Consider the following 27883-nt stretch of genomic DNA (forward strand, 5'->3'; position numbering starts at 1 on the left):
TTAGAAGTGTCAGTAATTGTGGAAACGTACAGATTAAGCACTGACAAATATACAGTAAACTACTGTACACACAAACAAGGGAGAGGTTATCAACAGGCTCAAGTGCTCATGGAAGTGACGTGTTTTAAGTATGTTCATGCATGAAAACAACAGAAATAAAAAACAAATGTGAATCTTAAGAGGCTGCTGTCAATGGACTTGCGTGGTCTATCATGTTGAAGTCACTTTTCCTTTGATGCCTCAGAATGAGATTTGACTTGTGATTTTGAGAAATGAGATGACAAATCATTCAAAAGTGGAGAACAAAGGTTTGAGAGAACTGGGGATGATATTTTATGCAAAGGAAATACGTTTTATAGTATGGAGTTGTTATCCAATTACTTCATTAAAAGGCATAAATATACATAATTTTATACATTTTAATTAAAAATTCCTGTCAACCACTCTATTCCTTCCAACTACCATTACGCTCTGATCTGTGAATTACAGATTAGGAGAAAACTAAACGTATCATAAAAAGTTAAATACCTCTGTAGCGCCTGTCACTGTCCATTGACATCAGTCCTCATATGCCATTATGTTAAGGGTTTGTCAAGCCATATTATCCTATCTACATCTACCTTTTCTCCTCTTTCCCCATCGTCGCCTTTCTCTCCCCTTAAGCCCTGCAACCCCTGTAAAAGTTCAGCTCTACTTAATTACACTGGCTTTACTATGCAAAGACAAGAGCGAGGGTTCTTGTCCTGACAAAGCTGTAGGAAAGACATCAGGATCAAACAAAAGGAAAAGAGAAAGTGGAGGGGATGTGCAACAAGAATATATTATGTACAATGCGTAGCAGGCTTTTAAGTATAGAAAATAAAAGCCGCAATTCATCCGAATCACTTGCAATAACATAGCCACAGAAAACGCACAACATACTTGATTTTACGTCATACAACTAACTATACTAACTAGTTAGTATGCGATATTGAACAGTAAAGTTCTATGTTCAAATGCTTGAGTAGGGACAATCTTCTGGAGCACCATACAATATACATAAAGTCAACCATCATGTGTACGATATGTTGATGATGAAGTGATGAAATAATATGACAAATGCTAGGATATTGTTATTTAGGATTTGTGCATTTTGTCGAACTTTTATCACACTATTACTGAATCAGTTGGATTGTGAACATGTGCAAACCAGCCACAGATTATATTCCCAGGTGACCTTTAACTATTATGTAATACTTGTTGGATGGGGTTTAAAATGAAATGATAAACCGAGCAATTGCATATAATAAGTTGTGCATGTGGATCGAGTGTCTGTGTATATGAAGTATACACCTGGACGATAGAGGTCAAATCACATAAAGCTTGGTTTTTGATAATAGTAAAAAAGGCTTTTTTTTTTTTCTATATTTAAAAGCGTACTTGCCAAGCAGCCCTGTACTTTAAGATGCATTCACTGTCACCTATGCCTTCAGGGAAAACTGAACAGACAAAGTCAAAGATACGTACGTCCAAGCCGGCTGTTCCAGCAGCTCCCTGCAAATAAAGAACATTAGCTGCACCATCATTACGGAGTTGACTTTCACAAATGCTAACATGCATCTAACTCTCTCACTGAAAGCCTGCACAAATATACACATCATACCTTGCTCAATACATGTGGGAAATCAAACAACTGTGCCTCATATATATATATATATATATATATATATATATATATATATATATATATATGGGTATTTATTGTATGGCTTAAAGCTGACTGTCCTTTCTAGCACCAAAATCTATTAGAGACAATATTGAACTGCATTGACACCCCGAGTGACTAGAGGAACTTCTCAACCAGAATACAAGATCACATAAATGCTTTGATATAATAAGCGATACTAACTTTAAGCGAAATGCATAAGCTCTCAAATGGCTGCTGCCGACTTACCCCTGAATAAAGATAATGCTTCTTTAACAACATGATAATATCTTCATCGTACTTACAGGAAGTCCATAAGGTCCCCTTGGTCCTGGTTCACCGGATGCTCCTCTCTCACCCTAATACAAATGAACCAGCGTTGCGATCACATGAAACTAAAACAACACCTTTCATGAAAGTTCATAATGTAGTCAGACATGAGTTCAAAATGAAATGTTAATCTTACTATGTCACCCTTTGGCCCAGCTGGACCGGCTGGACCCGTAGGCCCATCCATGCCCTGCAAAGAGCAGCGTTGTCATGTTGAGTTTACATCATTGCACTATTGCAGGTATTTCAAAATAAAGTTGATTTTCCAAAACAAACACCAGATGGAAAGCAAAAATTATGTCGAGCGTCCACATTTGCACAATATTCCCGCCAGGTTTGACCTACAGGCAGCACACAGAACTGCTGCTAGAACACGTGCATTGGCTTCAAAAGGACATCTACAACACTGCCGACACAGTTAATGTATGAGTGTGTGTTAATGCTGAGTTAATGCAACACGGGACAAAAAGGGGAGCCTTGAAATGCCTGCTGTTCTGTATGATCGCTTTTAAACTCAGTGTGGCTTAATTCAACTCATGACACCTCGCTAAGATGCAAACATTTGACAGATGGTCATAGGACTTTCTCTTCACGGTGAAATACAATAAAATGGAGTGATGGTGGTAACAAATTTGGGGGAAAGTGTGTGTGGTGGGGGGACTGTATGGAGGGTGAGAGGGAGAAAACTAGGCAGACGTTGGTTGGTGAAGCCTCTTGGTCACTTGACACTCACCCTAATTCCGGGCTTGCCGTCTAAGCCGGAGGCTCCCTGCGTGGTTATGGAGGTATGAGTGACATGAACAAGGCGGGATTAGTACCAGATGAACACTGTTATTAGGACAGGTTGATGGCAGGGCTTACAACAACTAAATTACACTGTGCGTTACAGGGAGTCAGACCAGGCAAATGAAAATGAAGACAGGAAATGGAGAGGGCCATATATATACACACACACACACACACACACACACACACACGCACACACGCACACACAAACGCACACACAAACACATACTTGCATACAAACACAAACTCACTCAAATGCAGTAATGTGTACAATAAGAAAACAGACAGGGCTAAAATACAAATGAGAAATTTCTATGGATGTCTAAGGGAATCATGGACAGGGCTTGGCGGTTGGAGATGTCCCATGGTGCACGGCTGTACTTACCGGGAGACCCAATGGTCCACGATCCCCTTTGTGTCCCAATTCTCCTCGAATACCCTTCACACCATGCAAACCAGGTTCCCCCTAAAAAAAAACAAACAAAGGACACAAGGGAAGGAGGCAAACATGACAACATTTCTGCACCTGCGCCTGTCTCTCTTGTGTCATATTTGACGAAGTTGATGGACTCGCAAAAGCGTCAGCTAAATAAATCTCGGCTCGCTCCTGTGGTTTCTACAAGCATCAGAGACAGAAAATACAATTGGCTTGTTTATGGAGATTCACACTCCTCTGGAGGTTGCTCTTTTTAGGGTTAATAAGTGTTTCACTTTTGAATGGACATACACAAATGTACACATATTTAATATGAGGGTAATACAAGTACACTTGGTTCACACCAGAGAGGTAATAGTGAGAAGAACTAATAAATAGTGCCTGTCATGGTTTCATTACAGTCATAATGCCCTGAATGTGAGTCGTGCACGACCAAACTTTCTTGTTGAAATTTACCTTTGGTCCAGAGAAACCATGGGGGCCCTGAAAACATTGCAAAACATATTAGTTAGTGATTGGCCTCACAATCCATATTTATTTCATATTCTATACAACTAAAACACGTGCAGTACTGTGAAGTTTTCCACAGACAGGTATTGCCAAGCCCTGTGTTCCTTTTTTCTATTTTGAAAGGTGACTTTACAGAAACAAACACTGCTGTGCAATGATACAGAGGATAACCTGATATACTGGTCTACAAACACTCAGCTGGAAGATACAATCTACTCACTGACAGCTTTAGTTTGTGTCTTTTATTGCGAATCTGAACACCTCCAAAGATTAATATAGTGTGAACAAAACAGACATATTCTTGTCTTTTGCCATTGCTGTCTGAGATTACAGTTGGAAGCTACCTGCAGTTAGCATGGAAAGGGAGGATGTGCTGTATAACTTGCACGTTTAAGCATAGCTTGCTCCTAAACGATAAGTACAACATAGCGTCCACTGATGAGACCTTTTAGAAACACTCACCATGGGTCCTGGGGGTCCATGGGGCCCCGGTGACCCTGGAGTGCCGACGATCTGTGAAGTTTGCGATGAACAACATCTTTTATAAAACTACTTGAGTATGTTTATGGCGAGTCAAAATAAAAATCTTGAATGTGACTTACTGAAGAACCTTGAGGACCAGTCAGACCTGAATCTCCCTTGTCCCCTTTTACCCCATTGACACCCTGTGGAGCAAATGCTTAATGAGACATGTTTGGTTTCTGATGTATTCTCATGACCATGAACAAAGATTTTGCAGGCTTAATCTTATTAAATAGTTAGACTATATATGCAGATTCTTACAGGTAGGCCGAGTAAACCGGTTGTTCCTTTCTCTCCTGAAGCTCCAGGCATTCCCATGTCTCCCTTGGATCCTTTGTAGCCCTGAGCAGGAAGGGGAAACATGTAAACAGATACTGAAAAGGAGCTCTCGTATGTCAATTACTCACCCTGTGGATGTTAATGCAAATACTATATAGAAATACACATTAAGATGGATAAAAGGTCTGAAATCTGCATACGTTTACTACTCTGAGATAATCCTCAGTCAATAGCCGCATCAATAACACAATTAAAAATGGAAAGAAATGATTATAGAGAATGAACTCACTCTTTCACCATCGAGTCCAGGCAGACCGGGCATACCACGATCTCCCTGGGAAAGGACAAATAGACATTTTAAACAAAATCATTTTAAATCAAAATGCAGATGTTACCGGTTGGACTTTTAGACAGGACAGTGATATGCTGTGATTTTGCTTTGTATATGAGCTTTGCACATGGAAGGAAAACATTCTAAATTGTTTGTTAGGCAGAAGCACAATGTGCGGAAAATAGAGTTCACCTTGATACCCGCCGGTCCGATCGGCCCAGGAGGTCCAGGAGGACCCTGAACACACGGAGAGAAGCAGGAGGAGTTTCAATTCGATTTCTACTCAACTGAGGAAATAAACATCAGTGGAACGCACCATCAACAATGGAATGACTTGCAAACAGGACAAAAAAATGTTAGCAATCAGTGATGAACAATGACGTTCAACTGAAAGACACATGCCAGAAGTCAAAAACATGTTAGCTACAACATACAGATAAACAACAATCATAATCAGATGAGTGGGCAACAAACTGACTCATCTGATGTATGTTATATACTTATGGCTACACTTGGCATTCCTAACTTCAACACTAAAATGATGCTAGAATGTGTGACACTAAACCTGATAATTCCATACCAAGATCACCAACATATCTATAGATATAGATATCCAAATAATGTATGTGTAATGTTAAACATGCAGATTTTTTTTAACCTGCTAACCAACATAATATATAATGTTGCAAAAATGATACTTCAAACTCATGAGGTTTTTACAGAGAAAATAAATGATATGCATAGCTATATTTAGCTTTCTTAGCTTATAGGCTGCTAAAATTGAATGCTTGACTGGTTTCAGAGAAATCAGGGATCAGTGCTATGATGAACCCCATGTGTACAGTTTTTCTATTCTGGAATACTACCTGGTTCCAGATTTGCCGTGTGGAAGCTTAATTACACATGAATTGAACATTGTAATTTAGGAATATGCAATATACAAGTAAAAAAAACTGAAACAGTGAAGGTCTACAAACTAGATTGTAGATAGGGCCTAAATATTAGGTGATAAAGCAGGACCCAGGAGGTCGTCATCAGATCATATCAATCAATATTATGCTTGGTGCATATTCCCAAACAAATGTTCAGCTACATCAACATACGTTGCCTACTTGGCAACCTGGCCTCAGCTATAAACATGGCTGCTATGTTTCTTGGAATGCTTATGAACAAAAAGTCGACCGTGTGAGTTTTGGAAAAAACCTTTTCAAATATTTACTCACGAGGTTGTTTTAAATGATCTTTTACCAACATTCAAGGTGACAACCAGCAGCTCGGGCAGCCTGTAGGTTCAATCACACAGAAGCACGAACGCAGCGCCTGAATACTGTTAAGTCATTCATTGTTAAGCAAACACTAGCTGGGGCGAGGCGGCACAAGAATAACAAGGCAATGCAAACCAGGGTTGGGGTTTGGTGTGGCCCATGCGAGGACGGAGACGAATCACTTATGGAGATGACACAATGCAAAGATTACACAGAGCCTAGTTACCGTTACTGTAATTGTGGTAATCTTCTGCAGTAGGCCAAAGGAGTGGTTACGGGCAGGAGGCAAGAGATAAGATTGCAGAGGTCACACAGGAAAGAAACCTTTGTGTCAGCACATTTCGGCACAGATACACCATCAGAATGTCCTATTTATTAGAGAACAGATGATAGCCTGTTTATCTGTAGAGCACGTACCCTGAATAGTGTCCGCTTCGCTAAGAATTCATTTATGTTTCATGTTTTTTTTGATAAGTTGATCCTCTTTTCCTTTTATGTCATCATTCTTTCATGTCATATCACTTCGTGTTCATTTAATGTGATGACAGGTATGTGCTGATCACTCAGTGTATAATTCTGTGTGCTTAGAAATTCATTGAATAGTAAGACCCTCTAGCTGAGTTCTGTTTAACTAACTTACTCCTGATCATTATCAGAGTTGCAACTGAGGAACAGGTGTGTAAATTAGGTACTGCAGCAATGGCAACTGTCAGTTGATGTTCGACTAATGAACGCCAGACAGAACCATTAACTATCTCATCGATTGTAAAGATGCTACGTTAAAAAGTCTTGGCTTTGGGCTATGTGGCTCTTGAGCTTTTGGGGGGAATGTAGAAGAATAAATGACACCTCTTAAGTTTTCATTTCTATTCTGTTCATCGTGTCTTTGTGTATTCCTTCCGGTCCCGTCTTTTCTCAGTAACCTCTGTACAGACGGAAACTATTTTCTGTTAATTAACAAACCTCTGTTCGTGAAACCTTTTGGTGTAGTGCGAAGAGAGCCCAGAGCAGACCTGTAAGAGGTCACACCTCAATGTATAATTCGCCTTTTGCTTTGTAAAACAGACCTGTATTGAGCCTATGCAAAGCCACTGCTACGGACTTGCGAGTTGAGTTCTCCCTGGACAGAAAACGAATACACATCTGGGGTACAGATATTTTCAATCTCCTTTAATTAACTGTCCCGAGAAGCTTAGCCGAACCCACACCTTTTGTTTCCCTCTTATTTCCTGTAAACCTGTATATAATCCTGAATCCTGTGAGAGAGCCCTTCTCCTGGGGTAGCTGAAAGGTTAATAACATTTTTGCTCATTTTGATATCGACTTGCTAAATGCGGTTTGCTAAGTTTGTTCGATGTTCTGCTGTTCAGTATGGTTGAAGTATTTAACATAAGACACAATGTCTTGCAGATGTATGTCTTTCTGAAGCAACAGATATGACAGAAATATGGTTAGTTAAGTACTTGTCTGACCTGTAAAGCCTCCTGAATGTTTCCATTGTAGTCAATGATTTCAGTGGATCCTTGGTCTCCTTTCTGTCCAGGGGGGCCCTGCACATTATTGCCACCAAAAAACACATTTTAACTCATGTTCTTTCATACTGCACTCCCAACTTAAACACAACAGAATTTCCCGCATTGAAGACCAATATCAGTAAAACCTGCTAAGGTTAGACTGCTGCCCCCTGTTGGTAATCAACGTGAGATGCTGCATGTCATGGGAAATTAAAGCATTTCATGTTCCTCAGCACGAGTCATGAAATCATCCAATTAAGCAAAGAATAGAGGCAACATAATTGCTTACCTCCGGGCCAAAAGATCCAATTTCTCCTTTATCTCCAGTCTCCCCCTAATGTGAGAAAACAAACACAAATTATTCAAGAATCTGTAATATTATTATTCGTACATTCTCCGTTGCAGAAAGCAATAACGTGGAATATGTTCTGGAGTCATACATCACATATAACTATTTGTGGCGTAAGAAGTTTTAGTATTTTGAATTACAACATGGTATGATAATAAGTATGTGACTTTCCCCGTCTTCATCGCATTATTTAAAGATTTTAATATGCAATTGAAGTATCTTTTTAATTCAGATTTGTGCAATGTGGGGACCTGGTACAAGGGCATGTATCTGCTTAGTATTTGTCTGATATTCACAGTTTTTACTATTTTGTCGTAAAAACTGTGAACATCGAATGGTGGAAATCCAAGATCGGAATCACCTGTGAAATCTAACTAAAGGATCAGCTAATTAAGGGGCTGTGGTCCCCAAATGAAAAGAAAACACATCTGCCATGCTCACCTTTGAGCCTTTCAGACCGGGTGTACCAAACTCTCCTTGTGAACCCTGCCGGGAGTAAGAAAAAAGTGATGGCGAACACGAGTCATGAGGGACACTTTAAAAAAAAAAGACTAATTTCTTGAGATATAAACATGAAATTGATAAACACTCTATTCATGGGTTCAATCTAAATTCATCACAAAAAAAATAATCATTTAAAAAGCACATCTCTCAAAGGAATATCATCAACTTCTTGTGCTCCTCCCGAGAGAGCAACACCGTCAGCTTCCCTGACATGACCAGCTTTTAATATGCCATAGCTGCCAAGCAATGGAGAAGGTGTTTATTTGAACTCTGGCATTGATAAAGAAGGGGTTTCACAGGATGTGAAACAGAACCGAGGGTCGTCTCAGTTTAGACTGGAGCTTAAGCTACCTGCTGGCTCAGAGCCAGACATAAACAGTGGTAAACTCATTTATATTTGGTTTACTTTAGCGCAGACTCCAGGGAAAGCCTTGAACCCATTACAGCTATAATGGGTTAGCCAGCTCTTTTTGTGAAGATAGCCAACTATCTGCGGGGTCGAATGAGCTCTTGCTTGTGGATGCATTCTACCTTTTCTTATTCAAAACTCTGGGAACTCTATGGCGTGTGCTTAAATCAGCTTGGCTCTAGATGGCAGCAAAAACCTATGATTTTCATGGGTGAAGAGACTGTTGTGAACAAGCAGAAAGCTTTTAAATACATACTGCCGAATGAGTCGGTTTCTTTTTTAATGCAATTTGTCGATGCATTGCACACATGCAGTTGAATAGCTGACCTTTGGTCCAAGGGGTCCAAGTTCTCCTCTTTCACCCTTTCCTTGTGGCCCGTGGTCGCCTCTCTCCCCCTATACAGACAGAAAGAGCAAACAAAGAGAAGTTACCTCTGCAACCTGTGTTTGTCACGGAGAAGTGCTGATCAAGGCCTCAGTTCCTTTTTCTCGTCAGCAGAAGAGCTGCGATGCATCTTCTGACAGAACATCAGGCATGAACTTCAATTTCCTTAATGTTCGGCAGTATTGACGCGATTGAGGAATCTATGAAAAAAGCTCCACGCCCCTCTCATGAGTTTGCTCACTCGGGAGATTTACATGGTGAATCGTAGATACTTATGTTGAGTCGGCACAATCGGCTGACTGATTGTGAAGGAGAAACGTTATTTTAAAAAAAACTAAAAAACATCTGCATCAAGCCATCTTTGTCCTGATGTGAATATAAGGTGAATATTTAAAGAGAAATGCAAATCCTTTGTTGTATGGTTTTGTGCATTTTCTCTCATTGTAAAGTGATTTAAAATAGCCAGTAGAGGGGGGTGTGGTTTAAGTTAAAGCCCATACTCTCCATCACTTATATCTGATGCTTGGAACCAATTGGGACTCCACCATCAATTCAATTAGGCTTTATTTTCTCTTCAAATAACTGCTTACTAATGATAACTTAATGGCACAAATAAATCTGCAAACTCTCTGGGAAAAACCAAACTCAGCAGTACCCTCTGAAAAATTGGATGAACCCCAAGTTGTCTCAAACATGAGGGAAACCCATCAGATAAAATATGTGCGGCAATGCTCCCTCCTCTTCAGCTCTACCCTGACATTTGAGGGAGCAATATGCCAGATGACAATGCAAAACCAATAGACCTTGATTATCGATGCACTGCAAACAGCCTGATGCAAAAGGACAATGAGAACATTAATTGTAGTGTGACTGGATTATCACCGCTGGCTCCACAGTGTGATAATGTCACGACTCAAAGGGAGCGGCGGGGACTAGCTCATTCTGACCACTTCCGAGTGACATTTTGAAGAAACGGCTTAATCACCCCGGCAAAGTGATAACTGCTGATTTCAATGACGATCGCACTGACAAGATGTGATAAAAAAAAGCTGTCAAAGCTGAAATATGCACCGTGTCACTCTCACATTGTGATGAACAAGCTTATTGTAATCAAGCAAAAGTCACCCACCTTCGTTCCTGGAAGTCCTGGAAGCCCTGGCTCTCCCTGGGGGCCGAGGAATCCAGGCTCACCCTGACAAAAAAGCAGATATCACTTATTTCCCCACAAGGCATTTTTGGTCTAGCGTTACCTGTACCCGCCGTTAATGAGAACTGAACACATACAGTACACAAGATGAATGGCCAAACATATGCAAAACGACAGGCATGCACCTACTGCTCACACAAACACACACACACACACACTCAGGGAGGGAGACGTGCATAAATCACACACAGACACAAATCATCATTGGCTTGTTAATTCATCCCCTGGTTTCACATCCATTAATGACTCCCTCTTATGAGCCTTAATAGACGTTACGACTGACCCTGTTAGAAACTCATCAGGGCACAGGAAGCGTTCTGCTTTAAGCTGTGTGCAAAAACCAGGCTTTCTGCCACTTATGAAGAAGCTTTCATATTTTTGCATTCGCCCTTTCACTTATGAGGAGTGAGCTTCCAGTAGGTGTGATGCTTGATTTGATTTGCATTACATTTGATTGGGAAATAACTTTATTGCTATAGCATCTGCAACCAGAGCTCCCACCTACTGGAGTTGAGGCGCTCTGGAAGCCTTTGGAGAGGTAATGGACACTTGCCTCTCAAACTTTTAAACATTGATTGGATAAAGAGCCAAGAATGCGGAGCAGAACAGAGTGCAAGCGGAGCTCAGAACCCGAGAGTGCTGCGTTAGCAAACATATTGTTAGAATCCATCAAGCATTCAGGCCTCTTAAGTAAAAACAGAAGTATATTAAATGTCAAATGAAAGGGCTTTTTTTTTTTTTTTATAAGGTCAGCACATAACAAGCACACAAAAGGAGAAAACCAAAACAGCAACAAGCATCATCTCATCATGCCCGTGTGAGCATTCCTTGCATTCACATTCTAGTTCAAGCTCATGATCCTGAGAAACACTGAGGTGGTTGGTATTCTTGAAGCAAAAGATGGCAGCGAATTATTATGTGCCTCTTGTTTCCCCATCTGCTGTTTGTTTTTAAATGGTAAACAAGCGAGCACTTTAACTAAACCAAGAAAAGCCTAATTGGAAAAAATTCTAAATAATCAAATAGAAATAGCACTTAGCGAGCGGTAGTTTTGACACATTTTTGCCCAGAGTCTCTTGATGCCACTTGCAGAAAGTCGAATGGAGTTGTTGCCAGCGGTGCATTGTTCAAATAATTAATTCATAGACCTCTACTGAACCTGAATGAGACCGTTCAAATCAAAAGAATCGACTATTTGGCCGTGTCGGTTATGCCTGAGCTCTTTACTTTTCACTGCACTGAATGTACAGCTATTACTGTGCGGATGGAACCTTGCACTCTAGGTACAAATCACCACGCAGCAGGAAAAGCAAGATGATGAGACCTTAACGTGTCGTGCATGAGGCACGACGATGGGTCGGCGGAGTTTTGCTCTGGGCTCTGCCGCAGATGGGCTGAAGAGGATGGACAGGGACAACACCGGGGGGGAATGACTGGGGATAAAAACAGCGAAGCATTTACCTTTATCCCTGGGAGTCCAGGCAGCCCTGGAAGTCCTGGCTCTCCCTACACAGGAAGAGTGTGACATGTTACAGCCAAGCCAAGCTAAGCTGAGTCAAGCCTCATTTGTGGGCTCTTCGGGGTTCTAGTAGCCCTACACCTTATCTTCTATTTGCGTTTTCTCTGGCTATCAAGCTGCTGTGATTCTGAAAAGCGGCCTGCTGTCCCCAAGTGTATGTGGCCTTTCGTTTGCTTAGCAGTTAGCAGAAGGTACTGCACATGCACTTGCAAACCAAGTCATGCAGCCATGGCGTGATTAGTGCTTGTTATAACACTCAACCCTTTCACAAAGTGCAATTGAGTTTTATTTTCATGTTTTTATTGGTTTGGGCAGGTGTGAAAAGTTATGGTTCCTGGAAGGAAAAACTGTCAAGATACTTTAACAGATTAAATTAGCAAAAGCTGTTTGAGAGAGCTGCCGTGTCTTCAAGATCGTTAGAGCTTGGTGGCGCTGGAAGTCAAGAGTTGGTTACCAAGGTCGGGTCATTGTCAAGTCGAGAACTCCAAACTCCCATTACATGCAAGTTTGAAAAAAAATGCACATTTGATTCAACTGTGGAAAAATCAGAGGTCAAGTCTCTTGAGAGGCGTCCGCAAGACTTTCAAAACAAAATGTCTTGACTCTGGATAATTTAACGCTCTATTAAGACCATTGAATTTTTGGCATATGAAAAGAAATGATTAGCGCAGCATGATAACGATCAACTGTAACGTCCCTCAGGGGATCAGAAAGAGGGCTGTACATTTCCATTGTGGCTAATGAAAGCAATGGAAAACTAATGAATAAAAGTCTCTTTTTGTGGACTGCTACTTCACCAACACTTGAATGCCATCCAATGGTAATATTAAATGGGGAACCACAACTCAATCCTCTGATGGCCATTTTGATGAGAAGTATAATTTGTAAGTGTGTCAGCACAAGCAGAACGGCTGTAAAATGAGAGATAAGATAAAGCAGTTTAAAAATTAGTACCGGCCACAAATGTTGCAGTTGCACCACAGCAGAAAAAAAGAAAAAGAAAAAAGACATTTGCTGAAAGCCCCTCAGTCTGTCTGGAACCAGTTTGTCCAAACACAGTGGAGAAGGGGAATTAATGGGGCGCAGCACTTGGGATTAAAAAGTGTAATTAGATGGAGCGCTGGTGCAATCTTGAAGCAGTCTGGTCAAAGGACAAGTAATGGCTTTAATTTCATCAGAAAATAGCTCCTCTTCTGCTGCATGCTTGTTTTATTAGTTTCTCATCAGCAACTGTTTCCTGAACAATATTCCTGGAAAGTGTGAAACACCAGAACAAAAACTGTAAAAAACTTCTATAGGACTGATGCAAAGCAAAGTGGTGGGATTACCTGGTGGTTTTAGACAATCATTTTAACAACAAAAAATGGAGCAAAAACATCAGCAAAGACTTCGTATACCCAGAGGTTATAGTACGATACCTGGGATCGTATGCTGGCTCAAAACAAGTTTCAAGCCAAAGTAAATGTAAGATGAGTCGGAGCACAGTGATGCACTAAAGTTCATGTTGTACCCATGTGCAATCATCCATTTGACACTTTAAACAGCGAGGTTCAACTGAGCTTGGAATGCTCTTATCCAAACTAAATTATGCACAACAGACACCTTTCACATTAAAGCTTGTTTAGATGTGTGTATTCACTTTTTTTTCACATTTTCTCATCGTCATTTATAAATAGAGACCTATTATCATTAAACACTATGTATTCAACAACATATAGCCATCACTGCTACATCTGCTTCAATTTACTACTATCTAAAGTGTAGCAAAGTGCAATTATTACCTTTAGTCCACTTCGTCCAGGATCTCCAGGTTCACCCTGAAATACATGCAAAGGGTTTTCTTTTCATCTGCTTCATTTCTGCATTGGGTTGCACCAGCTATTTGTAAATCCATTACGTACCTTTGTGGCTAACGTTAACAGTTTTTCAGATGCAATTTGACATACATAACAGCATTTTGCCCAAGTATCAGATCAGACATGTCGACCACGTTACTCTCCATATGTCAGCAAGCTAATGTCAGTTTTAGTATGTGAACTGTTAGTTATACCTGGAAGTTACTTTATGTAAATGTCCTCTATTAACTTTTGCCTATGTAAGAAATAGTTAGTTTATGTAGCGCAACCTTCTATTTCTGTGACACTTTAAAATGACCCTCAGCAACATACAACCAGCTGGTTCAACCCACACCTAATTGAGGACATGGAAAAACGTTTAGCTCAGTCCTCACCTTGATGCCCGCTGCAGAGGAGCCTGCATCTCCCTGAGAGAAAGATAACAAATACAAATAAAGAAATTAGAAAGGTACAACATGGAAAAGTGACAAGATTGGATGAGTCTTTCTGCACAGGAACAAACATTATTGTGCAATTACAGTTACAAAAAAACATGAAAGAAGCCTATTTTTACTCAACAATGCAGAACATAATTTGACAACTGCGTTGCCGTCCTGCGTTGTCTGGGTGAAATTGTGTGAAATCCAATTAGAGAGCGGATTGTCTGCTATTCAAAGCAGTGTTCAAATTGATTGTACCTTTCACAGAAGTTTGAGACAGCCTTTTTAAAAACCATTGTCGCAAATCATTTCATTGTTTTTACACCGTCAAGAGTGCAGCCGCATACTGGTGATGACATGAAAACTAACACTATAAAGAAATCCCCAACAGCACAGGAGGTAAGGGGCTTAAAAGCCGTACTAACGACAACCATTTCAACTCTTTTCATTGCATCTCTTCAGGTAGGCTACTGAACTAGAAGTAGACAGAGCAGCAACATCATCCAAACATGCAGAGGTTCCTTTCTATGCACTGCATTACGACTGCAGTGTACAGTCAGAAACACATAAAACAAGGGGCGAATAAGCGTAATTATGGGCGGTTGGTGGGAAAAGGGAGTGGGGAGAAGGAGACTGTGTCTTCAGCTCTGGTGTGGACTCTGTGGTTTCACTACACGTACGCCTTGCGCTCAGAAGTTGCCGAAGGAATGCCTCTCGCCCTCAGCTTTTTATGGGAGTCATTACGATGCATACAGCACACAAGGCATGTTTAATTGCAGCATTTTTTTTGCAGACAATAAACTGTTACTGTTTACAGCTGGGCTTTGTTGCATACTGGAGTGTGCCTCTATTCATATCTTGAAAATTATTATTCCAGTTTTAAGAAGGGCATTTTCATATAGATATTTTATGGAGGGTACAAAGGATCCAAGAGAATGAACTTTTGCCAGTTGGCTCCTCATATTACATGATCAAAGATGAATGAAAGGCTTTCACATGATGAAGTTAAATGTTTTTGGTCAAATACTACATGGATGTCATGTCGCGGTTGACGTAAAACATTAAAATAAAAACAGGAAGCTTTATGCAGAGAGAGGCCCATTATTCAGATTTTTTAGTGTCTAGTTGAGTAAGTGTTTCAACAAAACAAACATCAAAGTCAGAGCGAGTGTACACCTGTTGCTTTTTGGCAGGGATAGACATCTAAGAATGCCTCACATCTGGACTTAATTGTTACATCTTATACAAAAATGAACCTACATAATCAAGCTATGTGTAAGCAAGATTCATGTCCCCCCCCCCCATTGTTAATCTCAGCAAGATGAGACCATAAGGAGCTAATTTTGCAGAAAATATTAATTTACAACCCATTTCAGACACCTTAAATTAAAAAGCCGCCATGAGAGATGTGAACACAAGTATTGGAGGACGCCACACACGCAATTAACACTTCACTCCCCTGCTGCTAAACTGATCGAGCCAATCTTTTTTTGACAAGACAGACACAAGTGACACATAGCCCAAGAACCAACTGAGAGTTTTAACAAGTTTAATCTTTTCCAAATGATGTACTATGAGATGGAAAACGTGGTGGAATTGGGAGGTGAGCTGAGGTGTGGCTGAGAGTGCTGAAATGTCCCAATTGGGCCAATTACCATGGTGAGGCTACAGCCTGCGATTCAACCGCAGAGCCGAGCAGGACCGAGAGCCGTCACCACAGCTCCCCTTCATTATAGGGATCCAGAGCTGTTGCTGCATATTGACATTTAAAGATAATAGCATGGAGATCTCATAATGTTTACTTGGTTAATCGGGCCATTTTCCAGCTGTTTGCCTGTGAGAGCGCCAATGAGATGGAAAGAATTAATCGACGAGCAATGAAGCCAGAGCAGAGCTGTGACAAATGTAACCATTACATGTCACCACAGCCCTATAAACAGGACTCCGACTCAAATTATGGTCATTAGTAAAGATGACCAAATTTAGCGGCCTCAGCTGAATACCGCTCCCGGGGCGGAGAGGCCCCCGCCAACAGTTGAAACACGGCCAGTTCATAAGAGCTTGGACCGGATCTGAGGATTCAAAAATTATACCAACCCCTGTGCCACACCGGCCAGAGCCAAGTGCTCAGCCTGGAGGTTCCCGAAACCAATTCAAGAGTTTACTTGGGTTTATTTTTCTTTCAAACCTTTGTAGAATGTGCCCATCTCTGAAGTTTAACTTTCTCAACAAGAGGAGTCACAGTTAATTTCACACCTATTTAAACACTTAGGCAGAATGCAGCGGAGGTAAATGCTTAACAACTGAAGCTTTTAACTGCGGCGATGATTTGTCATAAATGAGGCCAGTAATGAACATGCAGAGGATGTTGAAAATATTTCTCGCCATAGTTGATGATGGCTTATTAAAGTAACGCAGCAGGTACATATAGATGATGTATTCTTCAAAGAGTGGTGGAAAGTTATATTGCATTTACTCAAATACTGAACTTAAGTACAATTGTAAGATACCTGCAACTTGCTACTTTTGCATTATCTTAATATAATGCATTTGTATCTGTTAAATACCTTGTTGTATTACACCTGACCTATAGGTTTTCTGTGTGGCAGTTTGATTAAACACAACTTTATTTCAGAATATGCACCATGTGGGCTTTTGACACAGGGCCTCTCTACAAGGTACAGGCTTAAATATTAGGTTATGATGCAGGACTTTAGATGATATTATATTTTAGTGGTGCAAATTGTGAAAGCATCTCTAAAGCTTACTAATTAACACGTTATGTCTTTGTTTAACCCGTACAAAAGCTGAAGTGTGAAAAACGACAGTTGTTGCTGTTTTCCGGGGGTTTGTTTGTGTCAGATTATTTCTTGGCGAGGGCTCAGAAGTTACCTCAGTAAACATTGTAAACATTAGTTATGGTCTCAATAGCTAGTTTCAAGTCTTTTTTCAATACGGCATGATGTTCATTTTGTACATTATGGTCCCATTTAGAGTAAAATAGACAATAAGCTTTAGGGCGTGGCTACCTTGTGATTGACAGGTCAATACCACAACGTTGTTCGGTCTGGGAGTTGTCTGTGTCTTCATCTTACAACTTTAACCCTTTCATAGTGAGTTTTCAGTTCACGAAATTGTTTAAAAGGCCATATTTAGCTCCACCCTACCGTGTCACTTCCCCTTGAAAAAAAAGAAGATGGCCACAGCCAAAAACCAAGATGGCGTAGGCCAAAATGCAGAGCTCGAGGCTTCAAAACGGTAGACCACAAACCAATGGGTGACGTCACGGTGACTATGTCCACTTCTTATAGTCTATGGTTTGATCCAATAGAAGATTTAGATAATATGTCCTTTTACCTAAAAAAATATTTTACTTAGAGTACTTCTACACTGTGGTATTACTTAAGTAAAGGATCTGAGGTACTTTCTCTACCACGGACTACAAATGCACACAACATCCAATAATGAACCGTGTCATACTGTAGGTGTATTCTTATCTAAAGCATAAAACCTCAGTTTTGTCATTCAGAGAGAGTTAGAGAGTAACAGATTGTATGTTCTAGGTTGTGAGGGAAAGAGATTTGACCTTGTGTCTGAGAATAAACGTGCATATCACTGAGCATATATGTCCTGTCAGTTATTCTCTTTCCCAGTCGACAGATCCCCCGCCGTCAAAACAATCTCCCTTTGTATCATGCAAAGCCCGGTCCGACTGCTTGCACTGCCATTTCTCTCCCCGCTCTGCACATCCCTAAGGTCTCTCTGCTCACCATACCGAAACTCTCACTGCCTCACCTCTCACCCCGCGTAACCACATTTTCCCCGCAGTGCGTGCTGTGTATTGTTAACCTTGGCATCATCAGCGGGGAAGACTAAGGATGCTCTCCCCTCCCCTCCCCTCCTCTCCTCTCCTCTGTCCCCCTCTACTCTCTGGTTTGCTCTTCCGCCTGTGAAACAATAATATCGGGTGGAGCAATTGATCCGACACACTACTCTGATGACAGAAGGCTCAGTTTGTTTCCTCTAGCTGATCCCATGTTCTGTGTGTATAAATAAGCGTGCAGGAGACGTTTTCCCTTTACTTGCACTGTAACATCAATCAGTCCTTGGTGCATTCGACATGTGTTAAACTCATCCGTATACTGAGTCATATCTTGATTGAAAAACAATTATTCCGACCATATGTTGTGCATTATGCTCACTTTTACATCCTGACATTGACGAGCTGAGAAGATGAGGTAATCCTATCCAAAGTAATCATACAAAAAAAATCTTTGTTTCCAAGTCTTTACACTACCTTCTGTCTCTTTTTATTGCGAAATACAGTACTGTATGCTCTTGAAGAACGAATGGCAGGTGACTGGCTACAGAAGTCTGAATTCCCTTGGTGCTCAATTCCGCTTTTTCTTTTTCACCCCTGCAGCGAAAATCCATCTTTTTTTGCTTTTTTTTTTGCTTTTACTGCGTTGAGGTAGACCAGATCAAAGCGGCCGAGAGCTGCAAAGTTTTATCGCCCTCCACTTTCCTTTCTGTTCACTCATTTTCCACAGACGATATCCTGCATCTGTTTCCCTCAAATGGTGTCTTTTTTGGCAGCCGTGTTCAGCAGTCTTTTAAAAAACTGAGTACCCATAAAGGGAGAAGTTATCAAAGTTGTTCTCCGCTGAACAGCAATAAATTGGCAGTGACAGTTTGAGTACACTGCTTCTAGTCCTATGCTGGTCGTATTTTGTTGTTGTACCTAACTCAGCGTCTCTAGCGAAAAGCAGAATCTCTTGTGAATAAAAGAAAACATTTTTCGTGTCAGCTGTCTTTTCTTAGCAACCGTGTTATCATTTTTGAGCAACTTTGGGAGGACTCTTTATCTTTTCCCAGCAGTGTGAGCAGGTTTCTGCGTGGGCTGAATCCACATTTTCAAAGAATTGTCTATTCCAATCCATATAATTATTTGGTTTTCTGAAATGCTTGAAAACAAATTTGATGGGTAAAGAGGCCCAAATCTTGTGAGGTCAAATTAAACTGTAACCTATTTTCATAAATGCTGCTATAACAAAATAATAACAGCAAAGGCAGCGTGAAAAGTCCTAGAGTGGATGCATAATCTGACTCAGGACATGATGTCAACAAAACAAACATGAATGTATTACTTTAGCTCTGAACAATCAGTCCAGCAGAGCTCCACTCTGCCTTTAGCTGTCTTAATGATAAATGATCCCAAATTATTGCAGGAGCCATCCAACCAGAAAATGCAGCATAGCATAGCATAGCAATTAAGTCCATATTAAGCAAAGAGGACGGATCAAGTGCCAGGACGATTGTTGTTGTGCAGCTTTGACTACAGGTGAAGGGACCTGACCTCAGCTGCTGCTCTCCACAGGTCTCCTCTCAGATGGGTAACATTAACTTATTTTTTATGTTTTACAGCCACAACCAGGCTCTGCGGTTTCTCTGTGCAGGTTCCAACACATAAACACAGAGAAGGAAAGTTAAAGTGGAATGTACATACCTTCTCCCCTATATCCCCTTTCGGTCCATCTTCCCCCATATCGCCCTGTGATGAAAATCACACAGAGGTAATCAAACTCAGTCCATTGATCGCAAGAATGTGTCAATGCTGAGATAAATAACAGCTGAGAATGGAACATTTATAGAAAAAGATATTAAACATGATCTCCAGATTGTTTAAACATGCATAACACACGGTAGGACTTCAGTGATTGACTGCCGTGTAAAACAGCGTTATGGATGCTTGGAGAAAAAAGCCAAGTACATTGTACATGTTGAATTTGATCACTGACTGAGTCATCGCACATGGTTCATATATGATTGTAGGTGACGTAATACACTTTGTGGAGCATTGTGGAGGTCCTAAACTCCTGGCATTAACTGTGAAGAACTTCACTTCTAAACCCACAACTTTTCAATCTTAGCTGTATGAAACAGATTGAATGTCAGGGCTATTTTCAGCCACGCTAGTGGCACGGCACTATGGTCCACACTGAAATATCTCAACGATGGATGGTTTCCAGACAACTGGTCTGAAGGAGCTAATTCTACTATGCTTACACGCTGAACTAAGAGGGTGAACGGTATCATACCTGCTTCTTAGCGTGCTGATGTTAGCTCAGAGCTCTTGCTGGTACATCAGTTATCATTGCACGGCTTTAAATCCAGTTGATTTCATGTCGAAAACATTGTAGCTGTTTATGTTCTAAATTTGAAGGTGAGCAAATCCAAGGATTTAAAGTAAAGGGTTGTCTCCTTGTGGAGGATATTATACTCATGTCAGAAGTTCAAGAAAATGAGCCTCCTGAAATAAGCTCTGTGCTTCTCAAACAATCAGTTTGTATCTGTTAGAGGCTGGCACTGCTGTGTTGAATTTGCCTTCTGGCTCTTTAGTTGACAACCAAAGCCAAAAACAATAGTTTATGTTAACATATTTGGCTCCTCTCGAAATAAGAGCTCATAGTACTTTGGAGTGAATTTCAGTGCTGTCTTTGGCAGTCTTCTGAGTGTCCTTCACTTTTCATAAATCCACATGGTTTTAAATTATAGCATAATCAATTTTGAATCACACAATGAATAGCAATTCAAAGAATTTGAAATCAAAAGGTTGCGTCTTTGTGGACAACATTTTTAAATATTGAAAATTAGCTGACTGTAACAGGCACTAAACTTGACATCAGGCGTTGATCAGTTTGGATGCATTGTTATTTTTCCATCCATCTATTAGAGGTTAAAATGACGACTAACAGGGAGTCGGAATTTAAAAAAACATTCCTGGCTGGCTCTTTACTTTTACAAATCTCAAAAACTTGTAGTATTTTAAGTCTGCAATTCCCAGCCTGAGGGAAGGGACTCAACATGATTACGAGGATTGGAAATACACAGTGATGGGGTTTTTTTCTGTCTAATATCAGCTTTTCCACAACGAAATAATGGACAGTTTTCCCTTTTCCTGCTTGTAAAAACTCTCCAAATGATTCAATCTTGAACGGGAACATCAACCTCTGGTTGGATTGCTCACAACTCGTAGACATGTGACTAGACCAAGGAATGACGACATGGCTTCAGATTTACCTGATTGACCTGAACTCACGCCAAAGCAATTTCCGAGATGCAGTTTCTCCAAGTGTGCATTGAGGCATTGTTTGCACCCATTCTCCACAGAACACCAGTGACGCTGTGAGCAGTGGTTGCCTCATCATTACAATGAATCCAATGTGTTAACGGTGGGGAATAAGTCTCTGGTTTGAAGAAAAACTCAGAACAACTACTGAGTACAAGAGCCTGAAGGCCAGTTTTGTGGTCGATGAAGAACAGTGAGTCACCACCTCCCTCCCCGTCCTGTCTCACTATTGACGCGGTCCGTGTTAACCCCACCCTCTGCTGTCCAACAACAGCGAATAATGGCACTATTAGAATTAGGGAATGGAGAGAATAGGCCTATTGTGTGGGTTCAGTTTTTTGGTCTTCTCCGAGGCCTGGAGTTGGAGAAATTGGATTCAATTTTGTGACTCACTGAATCATTGACTCACTGGTGGCCAAATCTCAGATGGGTGTTACCTTTGAAAAAGACGAGGTGGAGTTGTGGGAATTAAGGCAGAGCTGCCGTCATGACGGCTGTTCTTACATTTGCTATGATATCAACACTGATGCTACCAATAATGGTTAGTGATCTGAATTAGCACCTTACCTTTTCACCGTGCTCTCCCATTTCACCCTGTTGGGAAAGAAAGCAGTATTAAACAGAGAAGCTCGGGGGGAGTTATGTTTAGTTGGGGAATTACTGCAGACATTCAGGGTCAGATAGTATCTGGGGTTAGATTAAGGAAATTCTCCTGTGTTATGGCTGCTTTTCCCCCAGACAGACCCCCCCGAGTATCAGCAGTGGAGTATTTTTAAAACTTGCACATGACTAAAATTTGTCAATATTAACTGGCCAGAATACTAGTTTTCACTGAATCTAAACCCATTTTCTGTGAACTTGATCTAACATGATCTAACAAAGATGAAATGTCTTGAATGAATATCAATGTTTTCTAAACAAGAACTAAAAATCAAATAAAAAAAATCAAATTGTAATGAACAAAATTGCATAAAAAAGATGTCCAGAAGTTAAAAAAAAGAGGAAAAAAGAGAATGTTTCTTTGATGGCAAAGGATGAAAGAATGCATATTTTTTACTTCAAAACAAAAAAAAATGTTTTGATCGTCGTGAATTTACAAGAATAAGAGCACACACAATGTGTGCGCACCAGACCTTGGCTCCGGGGACACCGTCCAATCCTGGGATGCCAACATCCCCCTATGGACAGCATAACATACACACATTCAGTGTGCTGTCTCAGCAGTGTGAACTCTGATTTAAGGTCAGGGGATACAAAACAACTTCACATTTTGTTCGTTATATAGAGATTACTTCTAACCTTAACGGAGCTTAAAACGTGTGTCGTCACTGGACAGGTGTTATGCATTTGCAGGATAGTTGATAACCGAGCAGCAGATAGGATAGATAGTGTATTTTACGTCAGTGTATTGCAAGGAATGGAGTCGCCACATCGTGCTGTACAGCTACAGCTGAATAGATTCCATAAAATTCTCCAAAAAAGTACCAAAGTATAAACTAAAAAGGCCGCAAACTAAATCTGAATGTAGGGAAGATAAACAAGCTGATTAAAAGCTTCATTATCTCTGGTCTGGTTCTGAACATGAGCAAAAGACGAAAGCCAAGTCCATCCGATTCATGCCAGTTTGCTGCGGATGTCACTGAGAACCTCGGTCCATCTGTTGCCAAAAACAATTAACCTCGTGAACCTTTGTAAACCTACCACATCATTAGCCTGTTAGATAGCAGCTATTTCTCAAACCAGAGACAACTTTAACAGGATGACGCTGATTATTGGAGCCAGAATGGAAAATCTGTCATTTAAATCAAAATACACGTCAATGGGCTGCTCAATACTGGTCCTATTGTCGGCAAAACTGGGTTATTGAATGCACTTTTATTTCATTTTGGTAACAAATTGCGCTTATTTTTCTTTCTCAGTGCCTTATTGTTTTCATTTTTTCCCCACAATGCTTTGTTTTCATGAAGCATTATGTATGATCTGTGTACAGGGAGTATCCCCTCCGCTACACACGAGTGGTGAAACTCTTCATAAATACGGGAATCATGTATCATCTATCAGCCCACATATGGAAGTCATTGACATAATGATGATGATATATTGCCATAATGATGATGGAGTCTGATTAAAAACTCCTAAACTGGGGCTGATAAGGTTTGCATTAGTAATCATCCCCTTTTGGTGGATATCTATGTCAGATCAATATGATGTCTGCCAGTCAACCTGCCACTGCTGGCAGAGCAGCCGTTTTTGCTTTAGACTTCAACTTTCTGCATGAGTGACGGTTACATACCAGAACAGATTCTCTTTTATAACTGCATTGCACAGCATTGGCGTTCTATTTCATGCTGGCAAACCAGACTCCTTCCACAAGTATGGAATTATGCCTTCAGCTTTTGCTGTCTCCATAGTCAGTATGGCTTCCACTCTGGTTTCTATTACAGCCATGCGTGCCTCTCCGCTCATATCATATAAATGCTTGCTTGAGATTAGGAAGATGGCGCCTCTCAAATCATCTCCCCATTCACTCTTGTTTGTTCTGGAATAAACATGCGTTGCCATTTTTTTTCCCCCGTTGTAAAACACCTGCAATGTGTCTTCTTTATTCGGTTTGAGAATGAAATACAGAAATGAGCTGAGAGTGTGAGCAGATTCTCAGGCAGCCGCACTTTGTGGTTAAGACCCAGGGGGATTTCTCCCAAATAGGATAGCGGTTTGAAATTGTCAGAATGCATGGCAGAACGTCTTTAATATGAAAAGTGCAACACATGGCCAAAAGGGCTAATGAAAAACTCTAAATATGTTAAAGTCAATCTTTTGAACATAAAATACTTTCAGGTGTTGATAAAAGTTAACTTGATGTGTATTATTTTGCGAGAGACGCGTTTTACCATGTTCAGGCAAAACTTTGTTCAATTTGGCATGAAAATATCCATCTGAACAGGACAGCTAACCTCTTCTTTAAAACCTTTTTTAATAAAAAGGGAACAGACGTCACGTTTTGCTTGCAAATCCTCCTGCTTAATTCTAAAATTACATTTTACAACTGAAGGAGATTAACAAAACTAGTTTAAATGACTAGTATAGAAATGTGTACCACCATCATCAACTGTGTTATTTGCGTTTCTCTTTATATGAATGACCTCACCTTCAGTCCGTCAACACCTGGGTTGCCAGGAGACCCGAGGAAACCCTGAGAAATAACACACAAAGGCGTTAAGGTGTTTCATTGCATTCAACAATTGCACTGTATTTCGCTTGCAAAGAAAAAATATATGAATGACGATGTACTTTTGCTGTTCAAAGAATAGTCACAAACTAAACTATACCACTATACCATCAAACGTTGACACAAACAAGACGTTGGATTAAAAACAGACCTGGCTATTGTTCCCATACCCACTTCAGTGTGTGCTGATCTTACAAAAACCTTGCCAGAATAAATATTGCACGTCATATTTTTAAAATCCGCTATGTTACGGATGTCACAGGGAGAAGGGCAAGGGTAGTCAGTCAGTGAACTTTTCATATATACTGTAGCTCTTGTGTTTGCATGTGCTCCTTTAACTTACTTAAAGCAGATGATTGGTACAACCTCGGAGTCTCAAACATGTTTTAATGAACTCCTACTCTCTTGCATAGCGTGTTTGCTTGTGTTGGCTATTTGTGCTTCTTCGTAATACAACTGAATTACTGTTACCGTGGTCACATTTATACATGTATCCGAGATGAGTGAAACAATGGTGCATAGACTTGAAGTAATGAAGTAATGTTATACTTTATAATCAAACTATAACGTGGGATGAAGGAGAATGGATCACATTACAGAGTGAAAGCAGATAATACTTTATTATTATACGTATAAATATGTGATTCACACTATCATGTTGTGACACCAAATCAATCAGCAAGGTGATGAAACCTGAATAACTGCTAAACACAGCACTACACCAGCAGCATATCTGACCGAGTAGCCTCTGGGCCTGGCTTATGAGTCATTAACATGGCGGTGTGTCATCATTGACCCCTCCACACACCCCCTCCTACGCCGACGGGAGGCCTTGCCGACAGATGACAGCGCAGACAGGAAGTGTCTGATTGGGTTACACTGAACAAACACTGGCAGCTACCTGATGGCTGGATATGGCTTACATCTGTTCCCCACATCAGCGCCGCCAGGGAGCCGGGGCCTGTATATCGCAGCGCTTAGCTCCAGGTTCTGTGTTCTCTGTCTCCCTCCTAGTGTTGTTCAAGCCTTAACTCTCCTCTTGTCCATTTACTTGCCCCAACTGTGGCCCTGCCGCACTAATCTCCAAGTAAACGTATTCAACATTCAGCACGTGTTTTCACAGCCATTTGTGCAACTTGTGCACAGTTACTATCAAATCCAAAACATTATTCTACTGCTAAAGAAATCCTCCCTTGGTTTACGTTTGGAATTTCAACCTTTTCAGAGTGAAATGTATTTTTGGTGTCATTCAGTGAATAACTTAAGTCAGATAATCTAATTTTATTTAAATTAAAAGAAAAGTAAAAAATGTCAGTGGAACTAGAAATGATTCTCTGGACTTACCTTCTCCCCTTGTGGCCCTTCAGGTCCCTATAAATGAGAAGCGAGACAAAGAGAGCGAGAGAGAGAGAGAGAGAGAGAGAGAGAGAGAGAGAGAGAGAGAGAGAGAGAGAGAGAGAGAGAGAGAGAGAGAGAGAGAGAGAGAGAGAGAGAGAGAGAGAGTTGAGGGGAAACAGGACAAAAAAAGTCCATGTCAGATGAAATAATATGATTTCCACAGCCAACACGGTCACAGCAGAGAGACTGGCAAGGCTTCTGGTCGGGTTCCATACAGTGAGCACACACCCTTCGGGCAGAACCGAATCACAATCGATCCCTTGTTTTACTCTGAAAATCACCCTGTGCCTTCTTTTCATTGAGCTTCAGCCGAATCTCTAATGAGACCATGAATAACAAAATCTTTTACGGTTTTATCTTTCATGTCGAGCTCTTTCTTTATTCATTTTAGCGACTGTAAAAACTTGTTTGGCTGTTCCACATTCTAAGCCGACAGTCCAACACACAGAGAGGTTCATTACCTAAACAGGCCAATAGTTGGAAAGCTTTACAAAGCTAATAAGTTAAACAGGGCAAAGAAAAAGGCGCCACATCCCTAACTGAGATTTAACTTGGTGATAGATGTGTCTGGGAGGACAGTTTCTATTTTTAACCTGCTGTTTACCCCAGTAAAACCGGAGGCCATGTTGGACCGTCACCCTCCTCCACTAGAACCTGTCTGCAGGACTTTTTTATGACCTAAATGAGAAACCCAGCTGAAAGTTAGGTTCTTCCATTTTGGCTTCAGAAGTCTCAGAACTACTGCAGTACCCACAGCAGTTCATCAACACCTTTACGCCCGGCTGTGATGACACTTCATGGTGGCCAACATTTTCCTCCCTGTCGGCTCAGGATCTACAGCGAATGGTGTTATTTGGCTCATCACTCTCAGTTGAGCCAAGGCTAAGCGGACCGTATTCCCCACAACCACTCTACAACAGCTTTCCTCGCTTGATTCATGTTGACACAGTATAATTGGCAAAACATAAGACTTGGTCCACTGATGAGTGTAAAAAGTTTGTGTACCTGTATTTGAAAGTAGCCAACGAGGACACATTCTGGTCGAAAAGTTTTAAACTCAGTGCACATTTTTTTGAAGAAGACGTGAAGGTTGGTGGTGGCCAATATATGCCTTGTGTCCAAAGCACCAACGGATGCTTGGCTCAGCAAAACGGACCATAATAATGGCTAATTGTTCCGAGAATAAACGGTTTGTTCGATCTCTTGTTTGTTTTTTGTTGATGAAACAAGGCGACCACCAAGTAACTGAAGCTCTAAACTTTCCCATTCTAAATTTCCATTTCAAGTTCTGACATTTACAGAAATGGCCCAGACAGTTACAGCTCATTTAAAGTGCATTCCATCTGCACTAATAACAAAAACCTCAATGAACAACTTTCACTATCCCAGCCGACCAAGGAAAAGGTTTTCCTCCCCCTTGCCTTTAAAAGTCTTTGTTGGCTATCCACAGTAGGGTTTGGTAAACATCTTTATGACCCAATAGGTATGTGAGAGCATGTGCCACTCGCCTGAGCGCTAATTAGCTTGGCTACATCTGAGAGCACTCAGGAGCTACTAGCTGAAAAGGAGATTTTTTTCACAAAGTCAAGGGCCCTTGAGGAAGTCTTGGTCCTGGCACATTTTTTCTCAACTTTGGGCTCTAGGAAATAATCCAAACATTTTCATTCAAAAGGAGAATTTTTTTCAACTAAAAGTATTCATCATGATAGCACATGCTCAGCATACAGCACCACAGCTGCCTCATTTAAAATGCATAAAAGAAAAAAAAAATCCGCAAATGTGCAATATCAACAGGACGCCTATTGAAGTCGAGCATCCGAGC

At 40.8% G+C, this 27883-nt stretch overlaps 1 protein-coding gene across 1 annotated transcript in view; it reads right to left on the bottom strand.

Annotated features, from left to right (window-relative positions):
- The window catches only part of col25a1 (collagen type XXV alpha 1 chain), a 142716-nt gene that overhangs the window by 7004 nt on the left and 107829 nt on the right, over positions 1–27883 (bottom strand). The window contains exons 9-34 of the mRNA XM_079184868.1: positions 26008–26034; positions 24583–24627; positions 22568–22612; positions 22002–22028; positions 19812–19856; positions 14261–14293; positions 13812–13847; positions 11973–12017; positions 10434–10496; positions 9247–9315; positions 8448–8492; positions 7947–7991; positions 7616–7693; positions 6370–6393; positions 5071–5115; positions 4837–4881; positions 4530–4610; positions 4349–4411; positions 4209–4259; positions 3693–3719; positions 3186–3266; positions 2748–2783; positions 2151–2204; positions 1990–2043; positions 1507–1533; positions 621–674 (exon numbers count right to left, since the gene is read on the bottom strand). Coding sequence (XP_079040994.1) covers positions 621–674; positions 1507–1533; positions 1990–2043; positions 2151–2204; positions 2748–2783; positions 3186–3266; positions 3693–3719; positions 4209–4259; positions 4349–4411; positions 4530–4610; positions 4837–4881; positions 5071–5115; positions 6370–6393; positions 7616–7693; positions 7947–7991; positions 8448–8492; positions 9247–9315; positions 10434–10496; positions 11973–12017; positions 13812–13847; positions 14261–14293; positions 19812–19856; positions 22002–22028; positions 22568–22612; positions 24583–24627; positions 26008–26034 — 1245 coding nt within the window. The remainder of the gene's footprint in view (positions 1–620; positions 675–1506; positions 1534–1989; positions 2044–2150; positions 2205–2747; positions 2784–3185; positions 3267–3692; positions 3720–4208; positions 4260–4348; positions 4412–4529; positions 4611–4836; positions 4882–5070; positions 5116–6369; positions 6394–7615; positions 7694–7946; positions 7992–8447; positions 8493–9246; positions 9316–10433; positions 10497–11972; positions 12018–13811; positions 13848–14260; positions 14294–19811; positions 19857–22001; positions 22029–22567; positions 22613–24582; positions 24628–26007; positions 26035–27883) is intronic.

The sequence above is a fragment of the Pholis gunnellus genome, assembly GCF_910591455.1.
Source record: "Pholis gunnellus genome assembly, chromosome: 23".
NCBI classification, from domain to species: Eukaryota; Metazoa; Chordata; class Actinopteri; order Perciformes; family Pholidae; genus Pholis; species Pholis gunnellus.